We start from the raw sequence: 23076 nt of genomic DNA, 5'->3' as shown, positions 1-23076 counted from the left end.
AGACTGAAAAGTAAGCAAAATAATTACGACAGAGCTATTCCAAATGCTCTTACTTCAAAGAAGTGAAAGTCATGGTTTGGCACTGAAAGCAATACACTGTTTAGGTTTAATAAACCCCAGTCTCATTCTACATGTATTATGAAGAAATATGAACCATTTATGTCATGTAGACCATAAAATTTCCATGGGGAAAAGCAAGGCCCTTAACTCAAATCCAAGTAAATATGTTATTTACAAATGATCATTAAAATCTACAACCATGGACAAAAGTTAGTTATGTAATAGGTTGTTTCTATAAAAAAAATGACCCTTGCAATCTATAATTATCATAGTCAAATTTTATAGATACACATATCAGTAGCTTTCTGCAAAACAGTATTGTACAAAGAAACATCATTATAATATGCTTTCTTAGAACCAAATTCTATATAATACAGGTGTGGTTTTGCTCATGAAATTTTACCTCTTCACCAATTTCTTCTGATTAATTTTTCAATTACTACAAAGTTTTACTGCCACAATAAAATGTAGTATTTTTATGGGGATAAAACTAATTTTAATTATGTAAAACTTGCCAGTGTTACTATCACACTGATACCCATCTCCCATACACTAAATCTGCTGTCGAAGCTAAATAATCCCTCTTCTATTTAGTAACTTGAGGGCCAGAAAAGAAAAAGAATATAATTTCAGTCTGATTCCTTTGTCATTACTTAACATATGGAATACATTCCTCCTTTGACTGGAACTGAGACAACTTGTATTTCAGAGTGGAGTGTAGGTAAGTCTTTGCAATAGTTGGAGGTAATTATTACATAATTAAAATTAGACCCCCCCCCATAAAACATTCCAATAGCAATAATACATTACATACTACTACGGCACTGCTCTATTTAACACTTATAAGGGAGGAGGATGACCTTAAAAACATGAACTGGTGCAAGGCACTTATAGTATGACTGTTCACTATTGTAAGCTGGTAGACAGCCTGGTCACATGATAATGATTCAATGAGACTAAATGCCTTTGTTCTGTGCAAGAGAGATCAATGTTAAAAAGGATAAAAGGTAGATTGAGACTGCTTGATTATGGTTCTCATGACATCATCTAAAGAGCAGTAATTCAAGTATACCCATAATGCAGCAACAGCCCTAACTTTATGGAATTCATTCTTGACGATGGAATGATAAGCTCTCTTGATAGTGAGAACAATCCACCTGGAAATGGTAGCAGCCAAAATATCAGAGGAACCCTTAAGAGATGGAAAGGGACCCTTCTGATCTCCTTTAAGAGGAAGCCAGAAAAAACCTTAAGGGCATAAATGGGCAAATGAACTGATACTGATCATCACTAGCACAGATAAGACTCTAACTGGGAATCTTAATAGACACTGGATTTACTGATATGAATCTAACTGGGAATCTCAATAGGCACTGGATTTACTGATAAGACTCTAACTGGGAATCTCAATAGACACTGGATTTACTGATATGAATCTAACTGGGAATCTCAATAGGCACTGGATTTACTGATAAGACTCTAACTGGGAATCTCAATAGACACTGGATTTACTGATATGAATCTAACTGGGAATCTCAATAGGCACTGGATTTACTGATATGAATCTAACTGGGAATCTCAATAGGCACTGGATTTACTGATAAGACTCTAACTGGGAATCTCAATAGACACTGGATTTACTGATATGAATCTAACTGGGAATCTCAAAAGGCACTGGATTTACTGATATGACTCTAACTGGGAATCTCAATAGGCACTGGATTTGCTGATATGAATCTAACTGGGAATCTCAATAGGCACTGGATTTACTGATATGACTCTAACTGGGAATCTCAACAGGCACTGGATTTGCTGATGGTATCTGATTCAAAAACCAATCACAGTTACACTGAAACACAGACAACCCTCATTCACCAACTAGTTAAGAATTTCACTCCCTCTCCGAACTGATGCTAAAAAGAACAACAATAAAAGTCTGATAATTGTTAGAAATTAATTTGAACTTATTGCAGAAATAAATAATAATTGTGTACAATTATCAAATCTCAGAAGTTCAGAGATTTTAATTACCATTATATTTAGGGTTCATATAGACAACTGCTTCACACATATCCTATTATCTGCTCATTTTTTCAAGGCATAAACATAAAAACAAAATTTTGGTGTGATCAATGAGGCCACTAAAAGCTTAGCAATATGGGTATATTTTAACTGTTACACCCTCTCCCCAAATGATTCTAATGTCAAGTGCAACTCATTATGATAACTTGTACAGTAGGGATTTTGGATTCCATATGTGTGTGTGCGTGTGTGTATGTGAGAGAGAGAGAGAGAGAGAGAGAGAGAGAGAGAGACAAAGAGAGAGAGAGAGAGAGAGAGAGAGGGGAAATTAACTAAAATGCATCAAATGCTAAAGTTTACTTGGTGATATACATATACAGGTATATAATTGATGTACACTAATTACACACAAGGAATGGGTATATGTTTATCGAGGTTCAAGTGGTTATTTATAATTTCTATTGGTAATTAAAAGGCAGGAAAAATTTTGATACAAGATAGTGCAACAAAAAAGAAACAGGATGAGTGACGTTGGTCTGATTGTTAATAACAATTGATCACATAACATCTTTTCAAGCAGCTTGGATCAAGAGTGACCATTGTTAACTTTAAACAACTAATCTTACAGACACAAGGAATGGAAGACAAAAAACATAAATGCAAAAATCGAAAACTAGCTGCATTGATTAGTTCACAAGTTTTTCTTTCTATCATTGATTTTTCTTTTATGATAATCAAACAATGGAATAGCCTGTGGTAATACAGTATGATTCACTTATCAGAGTACCAGTACAATGTTTATTGTGAACATAATGACAAAGAAACCAGCAGAAGAGCTGCTGCTGTGCTTTTAGGACAGGTTATCAGGATTATCAATTTGCAAATGAAACTAACAAGCCAACAGCGAAGAAAACAAGCCATGTTGATGGCTTCTGTTGTGCTAGGTTATTAGCCTACACATTAGTATATATCTTAAAAAAATTCACATGTCAACCTACATATATTTAGGATGATTTTTTGCAAACAGATAACTGGCACAAAGTAGTACACCTTAAAGTAAAATAAAAATACAAAATCTTAACGTTTTTCATTTCTGCTTCTGCATGGCGAGGTAGTAACTGCCAGAACTATATTTTCTAAAATTTCAATTACCTTTCTATAATGCTGTGGTTGGATGTCTAACTGGAACAGACAGTTTTAACATGGAGACTAACTAAAAACTGCAGAAGAAGACTGTTATTTGTGGTAAGTACTACAGATGTAATTTCTCTGGTGACACCTTGGCTAATGTCTACAAAGTAAGGCATCCATTAAAAAGATGACCTTACACAAAGAACCACGTGACATAAAGTGGTGTGCAAAATAAGAGAATTGAGTGCAAATTGACATGCTGACTTTTTCTTCACTCTGGGAAGATGTATTCAAATCGAACAGTTTTTGGCATGAAAATAAGATAGCTATATGATAGTGGCAGCATAAGTAATTACTGCAGTAAAACTCCCATTCAAATAGAGATGTTAATTCCCACCTTCACTAAATGTGACAAACAATATGTAGGCAAATCTAAAAGGGAATTCCAAGTGAGAATACTTCAGGGATATCCATAATCATAAAGATTTCACGATGTCTAAACATTTTAATTTATCTGACCATAACATAAATTGTGTTAAATATCAGATACTAGAAATTATTAAATCTGATCTAGAGCTCTCCAGTAGCACTATTTATAGGAAAGATAGAGAACTTTTCTAGATATACCAATTACATACTCTACAACCGGTAGGTATTAACATCTCTGTTAAATGGAAGTTCAGGCAATTTTAACTATTCTGCAGGTTTGTTTTCTCTATCATTAGGTTGAAAATAAACAATATATTTGGAATTCAGTGAACATTAAACAGTTTAGATTTTCTGCAATGCAGGAGTATGTTACTGAATCAAACTGTATAACCTGTTCCACTGTTTGTCGTAAAAGAATCATCAGTGAAAGAAAACTGTCAACTAATCAAAACAGCTACTATCGAATTTCCATCTAGTTTTTCACTTGTTCCAAGGAGACTGTTGCAAAATTTAATACATTTCAACTTATTCACATCTCTAATTAGTTAGCAGTATCTTGGTTGTGCAATGACAAACCCTGCATCATGCATGACTTGTTTCACAATGGCATTGCTTATACAAGTGCCAAGGCCCTTTTGACATCTGTACTGGAACTGGAAGCATCATAATCTAATACATCTTTAATGATCTGATTGTCATGAGTTTGAATCATATGTGTGCATTTATAAGGTGATTTTCTATCTTATACTACTTGATATGACAGCTATTCATGTAAGTCCAACTCCATGGTCCTCAAGACTATTACAAGCAGTTAGAACTTTGTAAATAAAACCTGACACTATCCAGTTTAGCATGACTGATCTTTGATTGTTGCATGTTTTCCTATCAGAAGCTAGTCTTATTTAATTATCACCTCTCAAAATATTACTAGCAGTTTCTTTGTTCCATTGTAATTAGAGGATTTGGAAGGATGCAGAAGAAACCACTAAACCAATTCAAGATTATTATAGACCCCAAACTTATTTTAATCAACTGGTTCATAGTATCACAAACAAAACATGATAAATGATATCCAGAAAATTGTTTCTGCTCAAACTGATTCATTACTGTATTGTATGCCATATGACAGTTATTCAAATACTTGCCAATTTGTTTATATTGCTGTATGGTTAAAGGAAATGAGAAATAAAATGGTATTAGCGCTATTGATAGGTCTTTTATTTGCATGAAATTTTGATATCATATTAGAGACATGTAAACAGAACATCCATTATTTTATCCAGAGGAGGGAGAGGGAGGGAGAATGAGAGCAATAAAAATCCTTTGCATGCTTGTGTTGAGAGAATTTTACAGGCACATATAGCCATTAATAAGAAAGAGATGGACATGTGGAATCAATTACTTGTCTACCACTTCACATTACCCAAATACTGATTGAGGATGACAACTATTTTCTTTTTTATTTCTCTCACCCTCTCATAAAATACGAAATCCAAACCACCACTGCATAAGTTATCATAATCAATTGAACTTAACCCTTTACCTTATAGAGTGCATGGTTTTCTAGGAAGTTGATACACATGTAACAAAAGTTACTCAGTGCAGTGCACTATAAATAGAACACCTGTTATCCATTTGACTCCATACACATAGGTCTGCCTGTTGACTATTATAGCAGTGTGGTATAAGTTACTTTCAACATCAATTTTAACCATTTTACATTTTTGGTACACATCTATCATGTATAGAAAGATTTAAGAGTAAATTCTGATCATTATAGCTGTGCATTTATTTTTTACCGAAGAACTTTTTATGTGCTACAAAATCTTAAAGAAAACCCGTTCACTGTCAAGCCACTGATGCCATGCAATCAACCATAGCTGCCGTTTCTCATACTCAAAATTTACAAGTTCTTTGTCTATGTCTACATCAATATATCATCTGAATTTGATAATTTATATAAAAAACTAATTGTTGCTGACATCAATATCAGAGCCTTTACAAAAGTTATTGAAGCTTTCATAGTAGTTATTCTAATCGTGGAAACACAAGAAAGTACTGAACAAAATCTGCGGCCTCCATTTTGGAGAGGGGAGAATATGATCCAGTTACTTTAAATAACAGATTACTACCAGAGTTTAAACAGCGATGATACGATCTGACATAATGGTCATTCACATATATTAAATAGGCTCGGCTAGCGTGGGTACGTGGGAAAGCCTGCCAGTAGCTTCTCGTGGGTCGGTGGTTCTTCCCTGGGTTTTTCAGGGTTCTTCCTCCACCATTAATACTGGCCGCCATGTATAGCCTATCGTGTGCTGAAAAATGGCGTTAAACACTACAACAACAACAACAACATATATTAAATTAAAATGTAGTATCTAATGGGCGTTTTCCCTGAAGGTGGCGCTACAAAAACCAGTAAAAAATGGCTGATGTTTACAGCAGGCATCAAAAGACGCTTCCATGAGAATGGTATTGTGGTGTCAAAAAGTGCTTCTATGCCAATCGGGTCGAGGCATCCAAAGGCGCTTCCATGAGACTGGAGTAGAGGCATCCAAAGGTGCTTGCATGAGGTAAAGGGTTAATATTAAAAACATTTTTTTGTACATGCTTCAGTAACAGTTAAAGTATTCCATAATTACCAATCTTTCTACAGTGAGTGCCCTCTTTTTTAACACCAAGTCAGAAATATTTTTCTGCTGTGAAAGTTTTTCTGATTATGTTCTGAGGAATTTTTCACCAATGTTTGTTTCAAAGTTTCTACAATGCTTAATAATGCTAATCAAATTTTACTTTTTCAATCATGACATATTGCAGTTTTAGGCAATCTTTAGAATTAAAATATTAAAATTTGACTAAATATAAACACACACACACACAAAACTGAAATCTGGAAAAGTCCAAAAGTGGTAAAATTGATACCACACATGACATTATAGTGCCATAAACAATAAGAATTGATCAATATTTCTACCAGTAGGCATGAACTCATGACCTCCTGTTTGAAAATCTGTATCACAATTAGGTTATTGACCCATCATTCCCATGATCAAAATGTTGGTTTTATATTTTCCTGTTACAAAAATGAGCAAATAATAGGGTAAGTGTGGAGATATCCATGCAAAATGCCCAAAATTTGTTGGAAATTAAACTCAATGAACATCTAAGATTTGACAATTTTCCACAATATTATTCATTTCAATAACGCACTGAGGTCACATCCATTGCAGTTATCAGACTTTCATTGTTAAAGACAGGACAATAATTGGAGCTGTCAAGTAAAATGCACCCAGTCAGAAGTCTTCGTGTGATGGAAATGCACCTTTCTTAAGCTAAAATGAACATCTTCTGATGCTATTATGACAATGTTGACATTGGTCACTGCCTTGATTTTTGCAGAACATCTGCTGAAGTAAAGTCTTCATTGGAGAGAGACCATTTTCCAATGAGGCGGCTGGGTGGGGGAGAGAGCATACTTGAAAACAATTGTCTTGCTCTGATATGTATTATGAAAAAGGACACTATACCATTGCTTTCTTTTACCTGAAACAAATTTATCTTGTTATGAATGAAAGAACGAAAAATGCCCAGGCCAGAAAAAACAATCTAGCCTCATAAATTAAATGGCCAGTCCCTTACACTACATATGTAGTCAGAACTGAACAAGTTCACAATTGTTTACATGTATATTCAGCATCATGACTGGGCCAGTATGTGGTTAAAGTGTAAATTTAGGTGTTTTTTGTTTGTTTTCAAACTGAAGTATAATCTAGAATTTAACTATACATATCCCAGATGATTACTTTTCATGCTTAAAAAGATAAATTTACACTCTTCAAGTGGTGCCTCTCATCACATCCATGTATAAGTTTATTTAGATCCTCTGAAGAAGTATAAAAATAAACTTGTTGCAAAAGAAGTTGATCAACATTTTCTAAATGTATTAAATATACAAGACTTTTGAAATTATTTTTCATTATCCAAATATATGATCGGAATAAATATAATGATTCTTGAAATAGCATCCGATTGTAAATCATTCTTAAGTCTCCAGTCTTTCAATGGACCGTCAGTACTTGTTGACTATTCAAATGTCAATCAGTAATGATGACCAGACCAACCATGGTGGAGTTGCAATCAGTGTGGCTGTTGAAGCGCAATGGTGATTTGTAGGTATTTATCACTATATCATGAGACATTATCGTAGAGTGAAAGTGGAAGAGATTAATTCTCCCTGCTCAGACTCGTGGAGTTTTGAAAAATACCATTAGATGTACTATATCTATATTGTGTGCTTAATTTTTACCAATGATTGTAGGTTGTACTTGAAGATGTTAATTTATATAAAAAAAATGTTTACATAGCCACCTTCTGTCCATGATTGTAGGTTGTACTTGAAGATAATGTTAATTTATAAAAACATCTGCATAGCCACCTTCTGTCCATGATTGTAGGTTGTACTTGAAGATAATGTTAATTTATAAAAAAAATGTTTACATAGCCACCTTCTGTCCATGATTGTAGGTTGTACTTGAAGATAATGTTAATTTATAAAAACATCTGCATAGCCAATTTCTGTCCATGATTGTAGGTTGTACTTGAAGATAATGTTAATTTATATAATTTTCTTTACATAGCTACCTTCTGTAGATGATTGTAGGTTGTACTTGAAGATAACGTTAATTTATAAAACACCTTTACATAGCAAACTTCTGTCCACGATTGTAGGTTGTATTTGAATGTTAATTTATAAAACACGTTTACAAAGCTACCTTCTGTCCACGATTGTAGGTTGTACTCGAAGATAATGTTAATTTATAAAACACGTTTACATAGCTAACTTCTGTCCATGATTGTAGGTTGTACTTGAAGATAATGTTAATTTATATAATTTTCTTTACATAGCTACCTTCTGTAGATGATTGTAGGTTGTACTTGAAGATAATGTTAATTTATAAAACACCTTTACATAGCAAACTACCTTCTGTCCACGATTGTAGGTTGTACTCGAAGATAATGTTAATTTATAAAACACGTTTACATAGCTAACTTCTGTCCATGATTGTAGGTTGTCCTTGAAGCTAATGTTAATTTATAAACATGTTTACATAGCTAACTTCTGTCCATGATTGTAGGTTGTACTTGAAGATAATGTTAATTTATAAAACACATTTACATAGCTACCTTCTGTCCATGATTGTTGGTTGTACTTGAAGATAATGTTAATTTATAAACCCGTTTACACAGCTACCTTCTGTCCATGATTGTAGGTTGTACTTGAAGATTATGTTAATTAATAAACATGTTTACATAGCTACCTTCTGTCCATGATCGTAGGTTGTACTTGAAGATAATGTTAATTTATAAACATGTTTACATAGCTACCTTCTGTCCATGATTGTAGGTTATAGAAACTTGTTTCTGAGCACAGAATGTTCTAAAACCAAACTCATTTACAAGTTGATGGAATTTTCCACTAGAATGACTCATGCCTAGGTCAAGTGTGGATATATATGTACAGGGGACTTGGTAAACAAATAATACATTCCCATCTTATGATCAGTCACTGGAATATGTTTGTTATCAAGAGTTTATAGTTGTGGTAGATACAATTCACAAGGAATTGTTTAAATTATTCATTAGAATTAAGATGTGTTCACAGACTTTGGGTGAATACATTAAATTTGGTAATGAGAACTCATTCAAAGATATTCTGAATTGCATCATTGTGGAATATCATGACATTCAAGAAGATTAGAATTAATTTGGAACATTCTATACTTTTGGACTTGTTATAGGTAATATAGGATTATTTGAGATTTAATTCACAATACAGAAAGAGTTTCTTAAATTTTCACTCTTTCACTTGGAGAAATAAATTGTTGATTGTTTACTAAACTTGTTGGTTTTGCTTCTTTTTGTTACACAGCTTAAGACCGATAGCCTTAAAGAGCAAGGCTTAAGGAAAACTACTGACTGTTGATGGTCTTTTGGGGATGACATTCAGTGACGCCAATTCCTTCGTTTTCTTCTGTTGTTGTTTAGGAGCTTCAGTCTCTATTCTCTGCTTGATCTCCTTCTCTTTCTTGCTCTTTGTCAGTTCCTCTTTGTGAACAGCCTTGTGCTGGAACAATAAAAAAGTTACAATGATCACTGAGCATTCTCGACTATTATGTGAATCATTATGTGGCCTTAGACATCAATGATCCCACTACTCCCAAATGCTAAAAAATACTTTTGAAGATAAAAATTCCAATATCCAATTTTTCTACTTTGGCAACTGCTCAACACTAAAAATGCTCCTGTGTCTTTCACTAAATTGATTACACATTTTGCTAAAGCAAACAAAAAATCTCAAAAAGGAATGTATGCTGGTCTCTTTTTTTTCTTCAAGTCAGTGAGTCCAAGATTTTTCTATTTTGTCAAGCCTGCCTTGCTGGAAGCTCAACATGACAATATCCTTAGCATATATGTGCATGTACTTTGAAAGTTTGTTCAAATTGACCCTGGACCAGGTGTTTTTGAGACAAATAGCAATTCTTCCCTCAGTGTTCAGGTTAATACTTTTAAAAAAGTGACTACCATATATCAATTTGTGCTTGTGCACCAGGTAAGATCCATTCGTACTATAATAAAAGACATTTAGTGCATGCTTGAAATTATAAAATCAGTCAACAATGTGCAGAATAGTAGATATGGATAGAAATGCATGAAATGAGCTGCCAAGTTAAGTACATGAACCAAATGCGAGACTCACTCCCAGTGGTCTGTGAAGTTTACAATGCATAGGTCTAGACTACACTCAGATTGCTGAAATAAAGCCATCAAGACCAAATTAAGAATGAAGCCTGTTACAATGGTCAAGAAAGATTTTCTGGTCCACGCTCAAACAGAAGCATTTTGACATTTCCAGACCAATGATGTCTCAGCAGGCTGATGGGGCTTCAGTACAGAAGACTGGCACATGTGTCTTGTGGAAGACCTGGATGAAGTTTCATGGGACTTGTGAAGAAAAAGATGTAGTGATACTTGGGTTTTGAAGTTGCCTGTCAAACAGTGTAAGATGTCATTGACTCAACCTAACTGTGGTAGGTGCCAAAATGAGGCTGGTCTTCAATGGGTATGGGACTTCTGTAACAGGCCCTTGAAAGAGCAAGATGAAGTTGACGAGCTTGGGGGGGGGGGACTTCTTCAATAGATGCACAAAATGTAAAGTGATGGACAGGGGTCACACTACCAAGTGAAGTGGGCAACTAAGTCACCTAAAAAATGTAAACTTTGCCTTCATCTGTTAGGAAAGTGAAAACGACTTCACACAGTGATTTTTGTGAGGTACATTGATCGACCATAGTTTTTGGTATGCCCCCTCTCCATAGCCACATTAGTTCTAAATGTTGTCTTGTAGCGAAATGTATTCATTAAGCCATCAAGTAACTAGTGTTGATAGCAATAAAATCAACACACTCTTGCACATTCAAAGGCATGTATTTTAATAGCTGATTGGCGATTAACCTTCTCCGGAACAAGTTATAATTACAACTATCACTGACCAATTTCCCCATGCTATCCTTTAATAATAAAAACATACAAACTTGCATTCGAAACTTTAACAGTAGTATGTAAATAGCAATTTGTGCTTTAAGAACAAAGTTGGTGATCTAGATATTTTAACTGCCTCTTGTAAACTATTTCGTAACAAAATTAGTTTGAAACTAAGTTAACCAGTAATGGGGACACAGCTGTGTCTGGGAATTACCAGTTTATTAGATTGTTCGTTTTTGTAAACCACTGGGCATATATAATCAGAAAAAGATACAATTCATGAAAAGCAATTTGTAGTGTATGTATTATATTACTGAAGATTTAGCTTTAAAATGTAATTATGTAGGTCAGAAATATATGGGACAATGTTATGTTGTGGAATTCGCAAGAAGCACTGTAAGGTAAAAGTTGTTTTCTGCCTTGACTCATATTTATGAAAATACGGGGAAAAAAGTAATGAAGCAAATGCTATTTAACCAATGCCTAAAATTACTAACAGTAAGTAGACAAATTATAAAACCATAAATTTGTAATCCTATCAATGGACTGTTTTAATGAAGCCATATAAAGTAAGAGGTTTCATTATGAAAACCCCATTTTTTAAAGATAGATGCACTCACATGTCTGTGTTGATTCAGTTGAAAGAAGGGTTTAATTCTTATACCAACTATAAAGGAGCCATGTTTGTACTTGTATAAATTTCAGTGTGTTATGTTCGAATAGTTATGGTAATATTTTATCCGAAATTTTTTTTAGCACGAACATGGTACAGGGGTTGTTTCAAACAGATTTAGAAATCTTTCAAACACCATTGTTGTGAACTTTTAGAAACTTTTTCAAAAAATGATCAAGGGTAGTTGATTAAACATTTTTACTAACTTGCAATTACAATAATATAATCTGGTGACTCAATTAAAATTCATTACAATGTAGTTTGTATTATTCTCTTTTCAAGTAATATTGCCAAAATAGCTCTTCTACCTGAAAATAAAGTATTACTTAAATCCAATGTTAAATGTGAATACTGGGAAATAGAGGGCACAATTAAAATATGAGAAAACACACGCGCGGGTGCGCACACACACACACACATTGTGCGTTTCTTGCTTTGCTTTGCTTCCATTCTCCCTGTTGAGCTCTAACTTATCTCTGTTCTGTCCAAAAGAAGTCACTTCTCCCTAAAATTCAAGTCCAGCTTGACCACTGCATGGAATGCTATTTTCTGCTACTCACATGAAATGTTTGTCTAACAGAAAATTCAGTTATTCTTTTATTTTTCATAAACAAGCATGAAAGATTATGTAAATAAGATGTAGTTACATATGCAAACAAAAATGGTATGTGTGATTTAGATCTGAAAATGCCATTGAAAGTATTTTCCACTCTTATATCTGGCTGACCAAACTGGACAGCTTATAAGGAAAAAAAAAACTAATGAAATAATGCAATATTTATGTCACATCTTACAGAAATTTGGCTGCAAACCAGAAAATATATTTTAAAAAAATTAGGTTTCTTAAGGCTTGTATAAAGCGTAAGTTGCTGATGGATATATATACCTGATGTCCAGTAAGTATAATTTTTGAAGAGGAAGTGGGGTTCCATTCCATTTCTGCTGACTGACCAACAGACTGACCAGCTGCTGTCGACCTTGTCTTGTTTTCATCATCTTCCTGTTTAACCATGGTCTGCCGCAAGATGGTGTCTACCACTTGCTGAACCAAGTGCTCACTGCCAAATTCACCTGAAATTATGGAAACATACATTTGTCTCTCTTTAGAAACATGGTCTATTCTAAAATTTAAAATTAAGGAGGAGGTGATTTTGTCAATACAGGAAAGATTTAACAAAGAAATAATGGTAGGCCACCATTTGGCACTGATTGCTGCTCATCAATTCCATAAGAGTTTTTTCAGAGGAATTCCAGCAGTGAATCATTTTTCTCGTTGCACCACTGACAGAGAAACAGTACTATCTTGGCTGATTTGCTGATCAAGTCAACATGAAAGTAATGGGGGAAGGGCATTTATTTTTTTAAAGGCCGTCTTTCAGATCTGCTGCAGCTGCCGTTGATGATGGTGACTTGAACAAGTGACATCATTGGCAGTCCTTGTTAACACCTATGAACTGATGCTGAAACTGGATGAGAGTGTATACTAAACTGGTATATTTTATCCCAAAGAAGCCAGACTAAAGGAACTTGATTAAGGACAGATGGATAGGTATGTGAAAATATGTACCACACAGATTTAAACTGAGTAAAAAATTAGTTCATAGGAAACCTGTGATAAATTCAGTATTCTCAACTTAGAACTCTCTCCACTGCCCACCTTTTGATCTCCATCTGCAATATTTTTGCTTTTTCAAGATAAGATAGCATTTACATCATGGAAGGTAAAGATGAAAGGGGACAGCTGGTTAAAGGAAATCCAAAGCTCTTTTGATCAAATCAAGATCACTGAAAATGAAGGAATCTGGCAGCAACAGACAGGTTGTCTTCAGGCAGCCTGGGTGTCAAGTCACAAATCTGTGTTGCAAAGTTTGGGAAATGGGACACTTTGTTTCCTATCCCATTAATTGACCTGCTACAGGCAATGAGGGGCCTGTTGCTGCCTGCAGTTAGACTGAGATCAAAACTGGCATTATACAGTTTAGCCTCCTCTCATTTACCCATGATCATCTCTCCATTCAGCTGACCTGAGACTGATTTGGCCAGATAATTGGATCAGGTGGTAATATTAGCTGGTGAAGCACTTTTTATACTGCCTGCTGCCATGTATGTTGATTCTAGTTTCTGTGCCGCCTGTTTCCATATATAGTGATTCTACCACAAGAGCAATGATGTATCATGGGCATAAAAAGAGTCAAAGAATGATGCAGCTTCAGTGATGACAAGTGCAGACAGGTATCTAGCCTCACCAGTTCAAAATCTGCCATGCTATCAGGGCAATCAAATGGTCTATAACCATGTTAATTACTTTGGTAATACTGGTAATGAACGCATACATGATTGCTGACAAAATTTTCAGCAACTTGTCCATATGATGCCAGATCAAGCATCAAAAAGAAGTTGCCATCATATTCTAAACTAACCTAGAAGTGGAATGGAAAACATTCAGAACCACTTAGAAACAGAAGTATTGTCATATTAACTACCACAATAACTTTGTGCCATAAATATACCAAGTGCATGTGGTACTAGCATGTTAAGATGCGGACTTTCCTAAATGTAAGGTTTGGAGTTCTATGGATACCACGTTTTGGCAGACAAATGGAGATCTCTTGGGCATTTGTTGACTGCTATAGTAGACAAAGGAAAGATCTTTGTCCTCATCTTTCAAATCTACTCAAGTCTTCACCATATAAGCTTGTTTTGCAGATGAAGATTTGCTCACTCTGAGATTGACAAAACTTGGTAAATATTTGCAGAGACATCTTAAAACTGAAACTCTGTATGCTCTATGGTGGCATAGGTGTATGATAATAGCATGAGGATATCTCCCCATTCATTGTAAGGGTTGTCCTCCTTGGGTACTTTTTGTGAGTGGCACCATAGCTAGGGAACAGATAGATATACCATGAATAAACTGTCTGAAATGATGGCTGTGCAAACAATATGGCTTGTCTTGCTAGTATTGATACATATCAGTATTATATTCATTGTAAGGGTTGTCCTCCTTGGTAACTTTCTGTGAGTGGCACCATAGCTAGGGAACGGATAGATATGCAATGAATAAACTGTCTGAATTGATGGCTGTGCAAACAATATGGCTTGTCTTGCCAGTATTGACAGCTAGAAAGTCAGCAAGAAAATATGCTAGAGGTCAGCTGGTGAGTCAATTCAGCTGCCTGCTAGATGGTCAGCTGTGGTCAAATAGACAGTTGGATCAGAAGTGTCAGGATTGAATATGCTATGAAATTGACATGCAGACTCTGAAGATCCCTATGCAAGACTAAATATCACAGAAAGGAAGTCAGTATGTGGTATGGTTGACTCAACAGATTCCCATATGACCACACATAACATACAATGGCCAGGCAAGTATTCAGCACAGCTAACCAATGTAACAAATCTTGGACATAAGTCATTATCAGCTGGATGGGCTGGTTATCAGGCGAATTAGCATTTGGTATGAAACAATGACAATATGAATCATCATAACTTAACAAATATTCCATGCAACCAGACTTAAATGCCCTGAAACCATGCTCAGACATGCAGAAGGATTTGTGTACCAGTCATTTTCTGTAAACAGACTTCACTCATCTCTTCAAGGTTTTTCAAAAGCTGTGAACCAAATTCCATCTGACAACTGAACAAACACTGTAGCTGATGAACACTGTGCAAGTGAGACATATCATGTGTGTACTTTTTTATTCTGACACATAACATTGTCATTGTTCAATAAAAAATGACAAGAATTACATAAAAATCTGAAATAACAGCCCAAAAGTGTTCAGTTACAACAAAATGAAAAACAATGGAAATATTCTTTGTGCAAGAGAGACATATATCATGTGTCCTTGTTGACACTGGCATAGAATATCATCATTGTTTAACCTGAAATGACAAGAATGACAAGATACTGAAATAACAAACAAAACATGTTCACATAAAATGGGGAAGAACCATTTTTGTACAAGAGACATATATGCAGGTACTTGTTGACTTTAAATCGTTTACTTGGTTGTTGTTGTTGTTTTAGGGTTTAACGCCATTTTTCAGCACAAGACAGGCTATACATGGCGGCCAGTATTAATGGTGGAGGAAGAACCCGGGAAACCCCCGGAAAGAACCACCGACCCACGAGAAGCTACCGGCAAGCTTTCTCACATATCCACATTGGCCGAGCCCGAGACTCGAACCTATGCAGACAGCGGTGAGATGGCAGTGATCCGTGACGGAGAGCGCTTTAGACCACTCAGCCACTCGGGGCCCCCCGTTTACTTGATACATTTCATTATCACTGCTTATGTGAAGTGATGAGAATGATGAAAATATCAGAAGATAATAACCCAAAAGTATTCTAATATAACAATAACTACACCTTAACAAGCAAAACCATGCAGTGTGTTTGAATAAACAACCAACAATAAGCACCTATGATACCCAAATTAAATACAAGGTCAGAAGAAAGAACGAAAATTATATTGTAAATTATGGTCCTCTGAATATACTTATCCAATCACATTATTAAGAAACTTCTACAATGCAGCCCTCCCAGACTTAAAAAGTCTCCCTGTCTATACGCTGTATAGACACAGTGAAATAATGTTTACAGCTTTCCAGAAAAATGATTTACTATAAAATTACCTTTCTCCATCAAATACATTACCCAACTACATCAATGTTAGGAGATTAGGTAAGAAGAGGAGGAAATGCTGAGTATCCAATCTCTCCCTAAAAGCACACTGTAGTGGAATCCCCCCCACTAAGTAAATAATGACAAAGAAGGGTTCTTTTATTTTAGGTGAATCCAGCAAAAGCTGAAACATCCTACTCGAGGAAGCAGTTGTGTCAGGAGTGGCATTGTCAGCTGACAGTCTGGGCAGCAATCATAGAATAAAATAGACTGAACTCTATGTTTTGCAAGGCTATGTCATGTAAGTAGAAAGAGGAAAATATTGGATGGGGCAGGCCAACTGACTTAGTCCAGTATTTCTTTAATTAGGGCATTCCAATGAAAAGCAAGGCTCCTAGAAACAGCCGAAATGTTGTAAGCTGAAATCCTCATCAGACACCTGTTCCTATGCAAGATCAGTAAAAATGCTGAATGACAAGACAATAATACTTGTGGGGTTATGTCCTGTTTCCATGGCTTAAATGGGAAGAAAAGCTTCTGATATCTGGACTGGATGTAACCTAGCCTCTCTCAAACTAGTGTTCAACGAGAGGGGCAGTAAGGTTATTTCTGGTTGCCAGTAGACAGATGCCTGTTCTTAGTGATGAAACCTGGTTGTGTCACTGAAAAGACTGAACCATCAGAATGGAACTGAAGGGTAGTTTGGATACCTGGACTAAGCAAAGATGGAAATGTAGGTAGTTTGGATACCTGGACTGAGCAAGGATGGAACTGTAAGTAGTTTGGATACCTGGACTGAGCAAGGATAAAACTGTAGGTAGTTTGGATACCTGGACTGAGCAAGGATGAAACTGTAGATAGTTCGGATACCTGGACTGAGCAAGGATGACACTATAGATAGCTTGGATACCTGGACTGAGCAAGGATGGAACTGTAGATAGTTTGGATACCTGGACTGAGCAAGGATGGAACTGTAGATAGTTTGGATACCTGGACTGAGCAAGGAGCTCACTTAATCTCAATGCCAAAGCCAAGGCTATTAGGAAGCATGTCTTGTACGAACGTTCCTTCAGCAGAACAGTGGACAAAGGTTTGAACTTGGCAGAGTTGAGCCACCATATGAGTTTTGAAGTGGCACCAAAAATGTGTCTGTCTACCTTGCAATAAAGGGAACAATATTTGTACAGTAATTAAATCTTTGTCAAGGCTAGACACATCCATATGATAGGTAACATTGAGTGACCTGTACCAATACTGAGAAAAGGTGGGCAGAATATAACTTGCCAAAACAAAAGGCCTTATTATTACCTGGATTACAGATTTTTTTAATAAGTGAATGGCTATTTCTGGAATCTTCAAAGACAGGAAAAATTCTTAAGAATGGATGTATATCATCTTTGTCCTTACCAACAGAAGCCTTAACCTTGTGGTTGTATTTGTAATCGCTGGTGGGAGAAATTCCACAGATATGTAGGATATGATAAATTTCTTCAAGGCAAATTTGAAACTGAATTCAGATCTTTCCATGGCAGAATTGGAATTATCAAGAGACTCCAATTCAGATCAGTCATCGACTTGAGGGTCATCTTCCTACAGTGGATATTTCCCGGGACATGTCATACTGATGTCCAAGACATCGTCTCATCAGCATGCATTGCCAAAAAATCTTCTGTACTTGAAGGCTACAGGAGGTAGTATGGGGACATTCTGGGCCACTTGTACACCGAGTCAGCTTGGCCGGCACAAAAGGCTGATTTAGCATGGCTGGCTGGCTGGCTTGACTGGTTAGACTGCTGTGCTTGTGCACACTGAACCAGACTGAAGGGTGCTGACTGGAAGGACAATTGGTTGGTCGGTCTGGTCAGCAAAGTCATCAGAAGACTTCATCGCTGACGGCATGGATGAATGATGTTTAAAAACTGAAACTGTACCATATCTACTGGGTCCAAACAACTGTAGTTTTCTTGACAGCCGGGACTGCAAATATATTACTGTGGTCAACTTGTTTGCCAGACAGCTGGTTGGTCATCAGAACTGAACAGCAAATAATTCATGATATGATTGATGCTGGCTTGATCGACTGGAGAATAAAAAAACGAACACTCCCATACATCTGGCTTCATTGCCTATATCATGTCCAGGTGGGGAGCTGGACATGTACCCGGTGGGTTTGTTAGATTTGTATGACGTAACTTCATCATATTCACTTGCTGACATTCAAAGATTTATGACTCAAACTGATCAACCCGATTCATAATCTCTGTCGGCATTCATCTGCAATATGTCCTCCATTTCATCATCCCTTGAAAACTAGATAACAAGTCACAGGGAGGGTGTAACTTAAAATGTCTTGATTATTAGATCAAGTTTTTTTTCCTTACTCAAGACCTGTTTTTGAAGAACATTGGACCATACATCTTCTGTCCAAAAAGCATACATCTTACAGGTTTTTGGATGACGAGCATTTAGTGTAGGCAAGACAGGATTCATGACTGTCTTTTGCCACCTTAAACACCTGCATTTTTTACCTTTAATAGCCATGTTGTTGCAGACTATCTGAAACATAAGAACAAAACACACCAGGTGTAAATACAATGTGAGATAATGGATATCAAATATCAAAATATATATTTCTGATTGATGTCCTAAATCACCAAGTCTGTGAATGGAAGTAGGACAGAATGAACTGGTATAACGAAATATATACTGATAATATTAAAAACATAAATAAAGTGATAATAAGTGCGAATAGGTGAACATACAAAAAAGAACAGCTATACTGTGATACTATGTAGCTTTAATATGGTGTTACTGATGTAACATGTCATATGAAATGGTAACAAATTCTGACAAAATATCTGAAATTTCACCAAAATACACAAAAAATGTAGTATACACTACATAGTATGATTGCTTGACTGACAGTAGAACCAAAAACATCTGTTGGAATGGCTAACAGAAAACAGATTTAAGTGGATTCTCTGAGGCCTGTTTGTAGGGAAAGTTAAAACTGATGATATCCAGTATACAAAGAGACAGACTTCAAGTCTTTAGAGGGGCTGGTTTCCAAAGGAAGCAAAAGTAATTCCTAACATCCATGTGACTGGATACTGTATTTGAAAAAGAAGTCCACAACTGCAAACAAATTCAGATAATTACTGATCAAAGATAAAAAGAATGACAGCAACATGTGGCACATACATTATGATATACATAATAGTATACTGATCTTCTGGATGAAAGGTTTGAAAACAAAAATGTATTAAAATGATTTTGGGAGGCTTTGCATTGTCTTGTTGAATGTACAGACCAAAAGCTTAAAACTGGTAAAGAGAGTAAAAAGAGATACATGGTCAGAGTTTCTTCCCTTTTTCGTTTAGTACATAGGTGGAAAAAGGTGTTTTTTGTTGTTTTGTTCTCTTTGAAGGACTGAATTGAAGAGATAGCAGAATTTATTTTGCTACTGTTCATACTATTGGTGAATATATTCACAGGTGAAATAAATGTCAGTTGTAAATGAAAACCAATGAGGGAAATGATTAGGACCAAATGAACTAGCTTACATATTCCATTCGAGTGGTGCTTTTTTGATGATAAATACATAAAGCTTATGAAAATTCAACTTGACAGGAGTTTCTATGTGTTCTATGATTACTCATATTCTCTGTGTATTCCAACTTTTTTTCTGGGTCTAACTCTTAATGTAATTACTAATGTTTTCTATGCAATGTATTCATTTGAGTTACTTTGACATGTTATGGTATGGTGTGTATTTTGTCAATTTGTTATTTTTAAGTTTGTTGTTTTCTCTTCGATAAAAATTCTGCTACACAGAAACAGTGAGGTGCATTAAGCAAAATGGCATGAAGGACCAAAACTCTCTTCCTCTCTCATATTAAAGCATGTTTTATTTTGATCCTGAGGTTTAAGAATACAAATGTGATAATGGAACACCTATGCATGTGTCACAGTTATCCATTTTTTGACTAGTCTATTCAAACACGCAAATCGGTCAAATGCGCAGATCTTGTTTACATTAAAAACACATCCAATTTAGCACATCATTATATTAGCTTATTTACCAAGTTTTATCAAAACCAGGTCCAATATACCACATACCTTGTGGTAAGAACCTCAGCCAACTAGATCACCTCATTAAGATGCATAGATCTTACAACAAAACACATATGACATCCTGATGGTAAAAGCCTACATATAGTTATAGTCAAATCAAATCAGAAATGCCAGTCTCTAGAGTGATAACAAGCTCGGTCAATTAGATGCAAAATTACAATGCACAATTACATCATTAATATACACATACCTTGCTCCAAATAAAAATAAATCACGATGAAGATACATTTTTTCTTCTTTTTTATGTCTTAAGCACATATTACAAGATGGATAAAAACTGGATCAGAAATATGGCCCCCGAGAGTGGTTACAATGTATGATCAAATCAGATCAGAAATATGACCCTGAGAGTGGTTACAAGTGTGCTCACTCAGACACCTCATTAATATGTGTGGATCCTGCTCAATAACCAAACCAACCTTCAAAGATCTTGATAATAAGCCTATATTCCATGTATGATCAAATCAGATCAGAAATATGGGCTCCTAGTGCAAGCAATATCAGCCAATCAGATGCAAGATCAGATAATTATTATGCCTAAATCATGCTCAGTATCCCTCTTGTTGAACAGCTTGATGGCTTCTAGTCCAATTCTGATTAAAATCAGATTATAAATATGGCTTCCAGCGTGGTAAAAACTTTAGCCATTCAGATGTAGGATCTCCTCATTAACACAAGTAAATCTCAATCTCCAACAAACTCATTCAATATACAACATTCAGAATGTTAAGAAATAACTGTTGACATGTAAGGTCATACCACCTGGCTCACTTGACCATATCAAAATGCAGGTAACTCAATGGCATGAGAAAGTAATACAATTTATTTCATACTAATTGTTTTTGGGAGGGTATTGATTTACCTGGGAAATGTTTCTGTACCAAAGCCTGTGCCACATCATATACATTGCTGTTGAGACTAGGGTCTGATTCATACTGGAACCATGCCACCTTCTCTGAAACGGCCTTACCGCCCCACTGCAGAGATATGGGAATCCTAATTAGAGAAAAACAATCACATTAAAATTTTTAGCTAAACCATATGACACAACTTTACCCAGTTTGTAATTTCATAAAGGCCATTACAGTGGCTATTTCTGGTGAAGAAAAATTTCCTGTTCTTTAGCTTGGCAGATTTAATACATACAATACTCTGGGACACTTCATGTTGTTTGTTGATTTTTATGATACATTACAACCCCGCTATAACACGAATTCGGATATAGTGCGGTCATGGCATGGCTCCCATAATTTCGTATATTCTCGCACATGAAAAAATATTTTTTGTTCAAAGTACACAAAACAGTGTATAAAAAATGTATTATCATTATGAGGAGGAGATCGCGTATAATTCCAATTTAATATGATCGTGGAGTGGTTCCTGAAATTTTAAATACATGTATGTGTATTTTTCTCGTACCGGGAAAGAACATTTTTTTTTCAGTACGAGAAATAGTGTGTAAAACATTTATTATCATTTGGGAGAGGACTTCACATTTGAATTTTAATATAATACGATCGTGGCGTAGCTTCTGAAATTTAACAATAACACCAGGCTCTTGAAGTGTTATGCCAAAATAAACATTATTGGAAATGTTACTTATTACTGTCCATGAGTAAAGTCAGTAAGTAGTCTTTGTGATTGTCTTCAATTAATTCTGTATACAATTGTTGCTCAAACAATAGCCAACATGTGTTTCTTCTTTAACTGCATACACAACCAAGCAGCAGACAATGCAGTGATTGATAAAAGATTCTCACAGTTTACTAAACATCAAAAAACAATGCCGCCAACATGTTTGCTGGGTTTGGCGATGTTATTAGATGCAATGAGTTGACCAATAAATAAAGTCCGCTTTATTAGCTGGAAATTGAAAGGGTATGAAATTGTACATGCGTTCAACTTAAAATTTTTGTATAAAAGTGACTCGTGACCATTGCAGGTTTACTGCATGTTGTTCTCGGGTTTTACATATGAATGGGGTTTTCTTACGAACTCATCATTAATTTCCTATTTTTTATAAATAAATATTTTACCGTTATGGAAAAGCAAGTTCACAAACGCAATTTGTTCTCTGCACTTTGGATGAAGAAAAAAATTATTATCAATTTGGGGAAGAGATCATGTATGAATTCGAATATGATACAATATTTAATACGATTGTGGCATGGTTACTGAAATATTAAATACATGTACATGTATAAGTATGAGTAATAGTGTAAAATGTTTATTATCATTTTGTGGATGAGTTTGCATACAAATTTGAATCTAATATGATTGTGACTTGGCTTCTGAAACATAAGAATTTTACCAGGTTCTTGAAGTGTTATGCTGGAAATTTAAAGGGTATGAAATTGTACATGCCGTTATGGAAAAGCAAGTTCACAAACGCAAGTCATTCTCTGCACTTTGCGCAATGATTAGTATAGTAGTTTTCAAGTTTCTTTTGCCA

The 23076-nt window shown here is 35.4% G+C and overlaps 1 protein-coding gene across 1 annotated transcript in view; it reads right to left on the bottom strand.

The window, feature by feature from the left end:
- The window catches only part of LOC149785202 (deubiquitinating protein VCPIP1-like), a 115964-nt gene that overhangs the window by 48167 nt on the left and 44721 nt on the right, over window positions 1–23076 (bottom strand). Inside the window, exons 9-11 of the mRNA XM_089979004.1 lie at window positions 21487–21620; window positions 12747–12931; window positions 9623–9769 (exon numbers count right to left, since the gene is read on the bottom strand). Coding sequence (XP_089835130.1) covers window positions 9623–9769; window positions 12747–12931; window positions 21487–21620 — 466 coding nt within the window. The remainder of the gene's footprint in view (window positions 1–9622; window positions 9770–12746; window positions 12932–21486; window positions 21621–23076) is intronic.

The sequence above is a fragment of the Sinohyriopsis cumingii genome, chromosome 13 (assembly GCF_028554795.1).
Source record: "Sinohyriopsis cumingii isolate HCF-2022 chromosome 13, ASM2855479v2, whole genome shotgun sequence".
Lineage (NCBI taxonomy): Eukaryota > Metazoa > Mollusca > Bivalvia > Unionida > Unionidae > Sinohyriopsis > Sinohyriopsis cumingii.
This window is presented reverse-complemented; position numbering and strand designations above follow the sequence as displayed.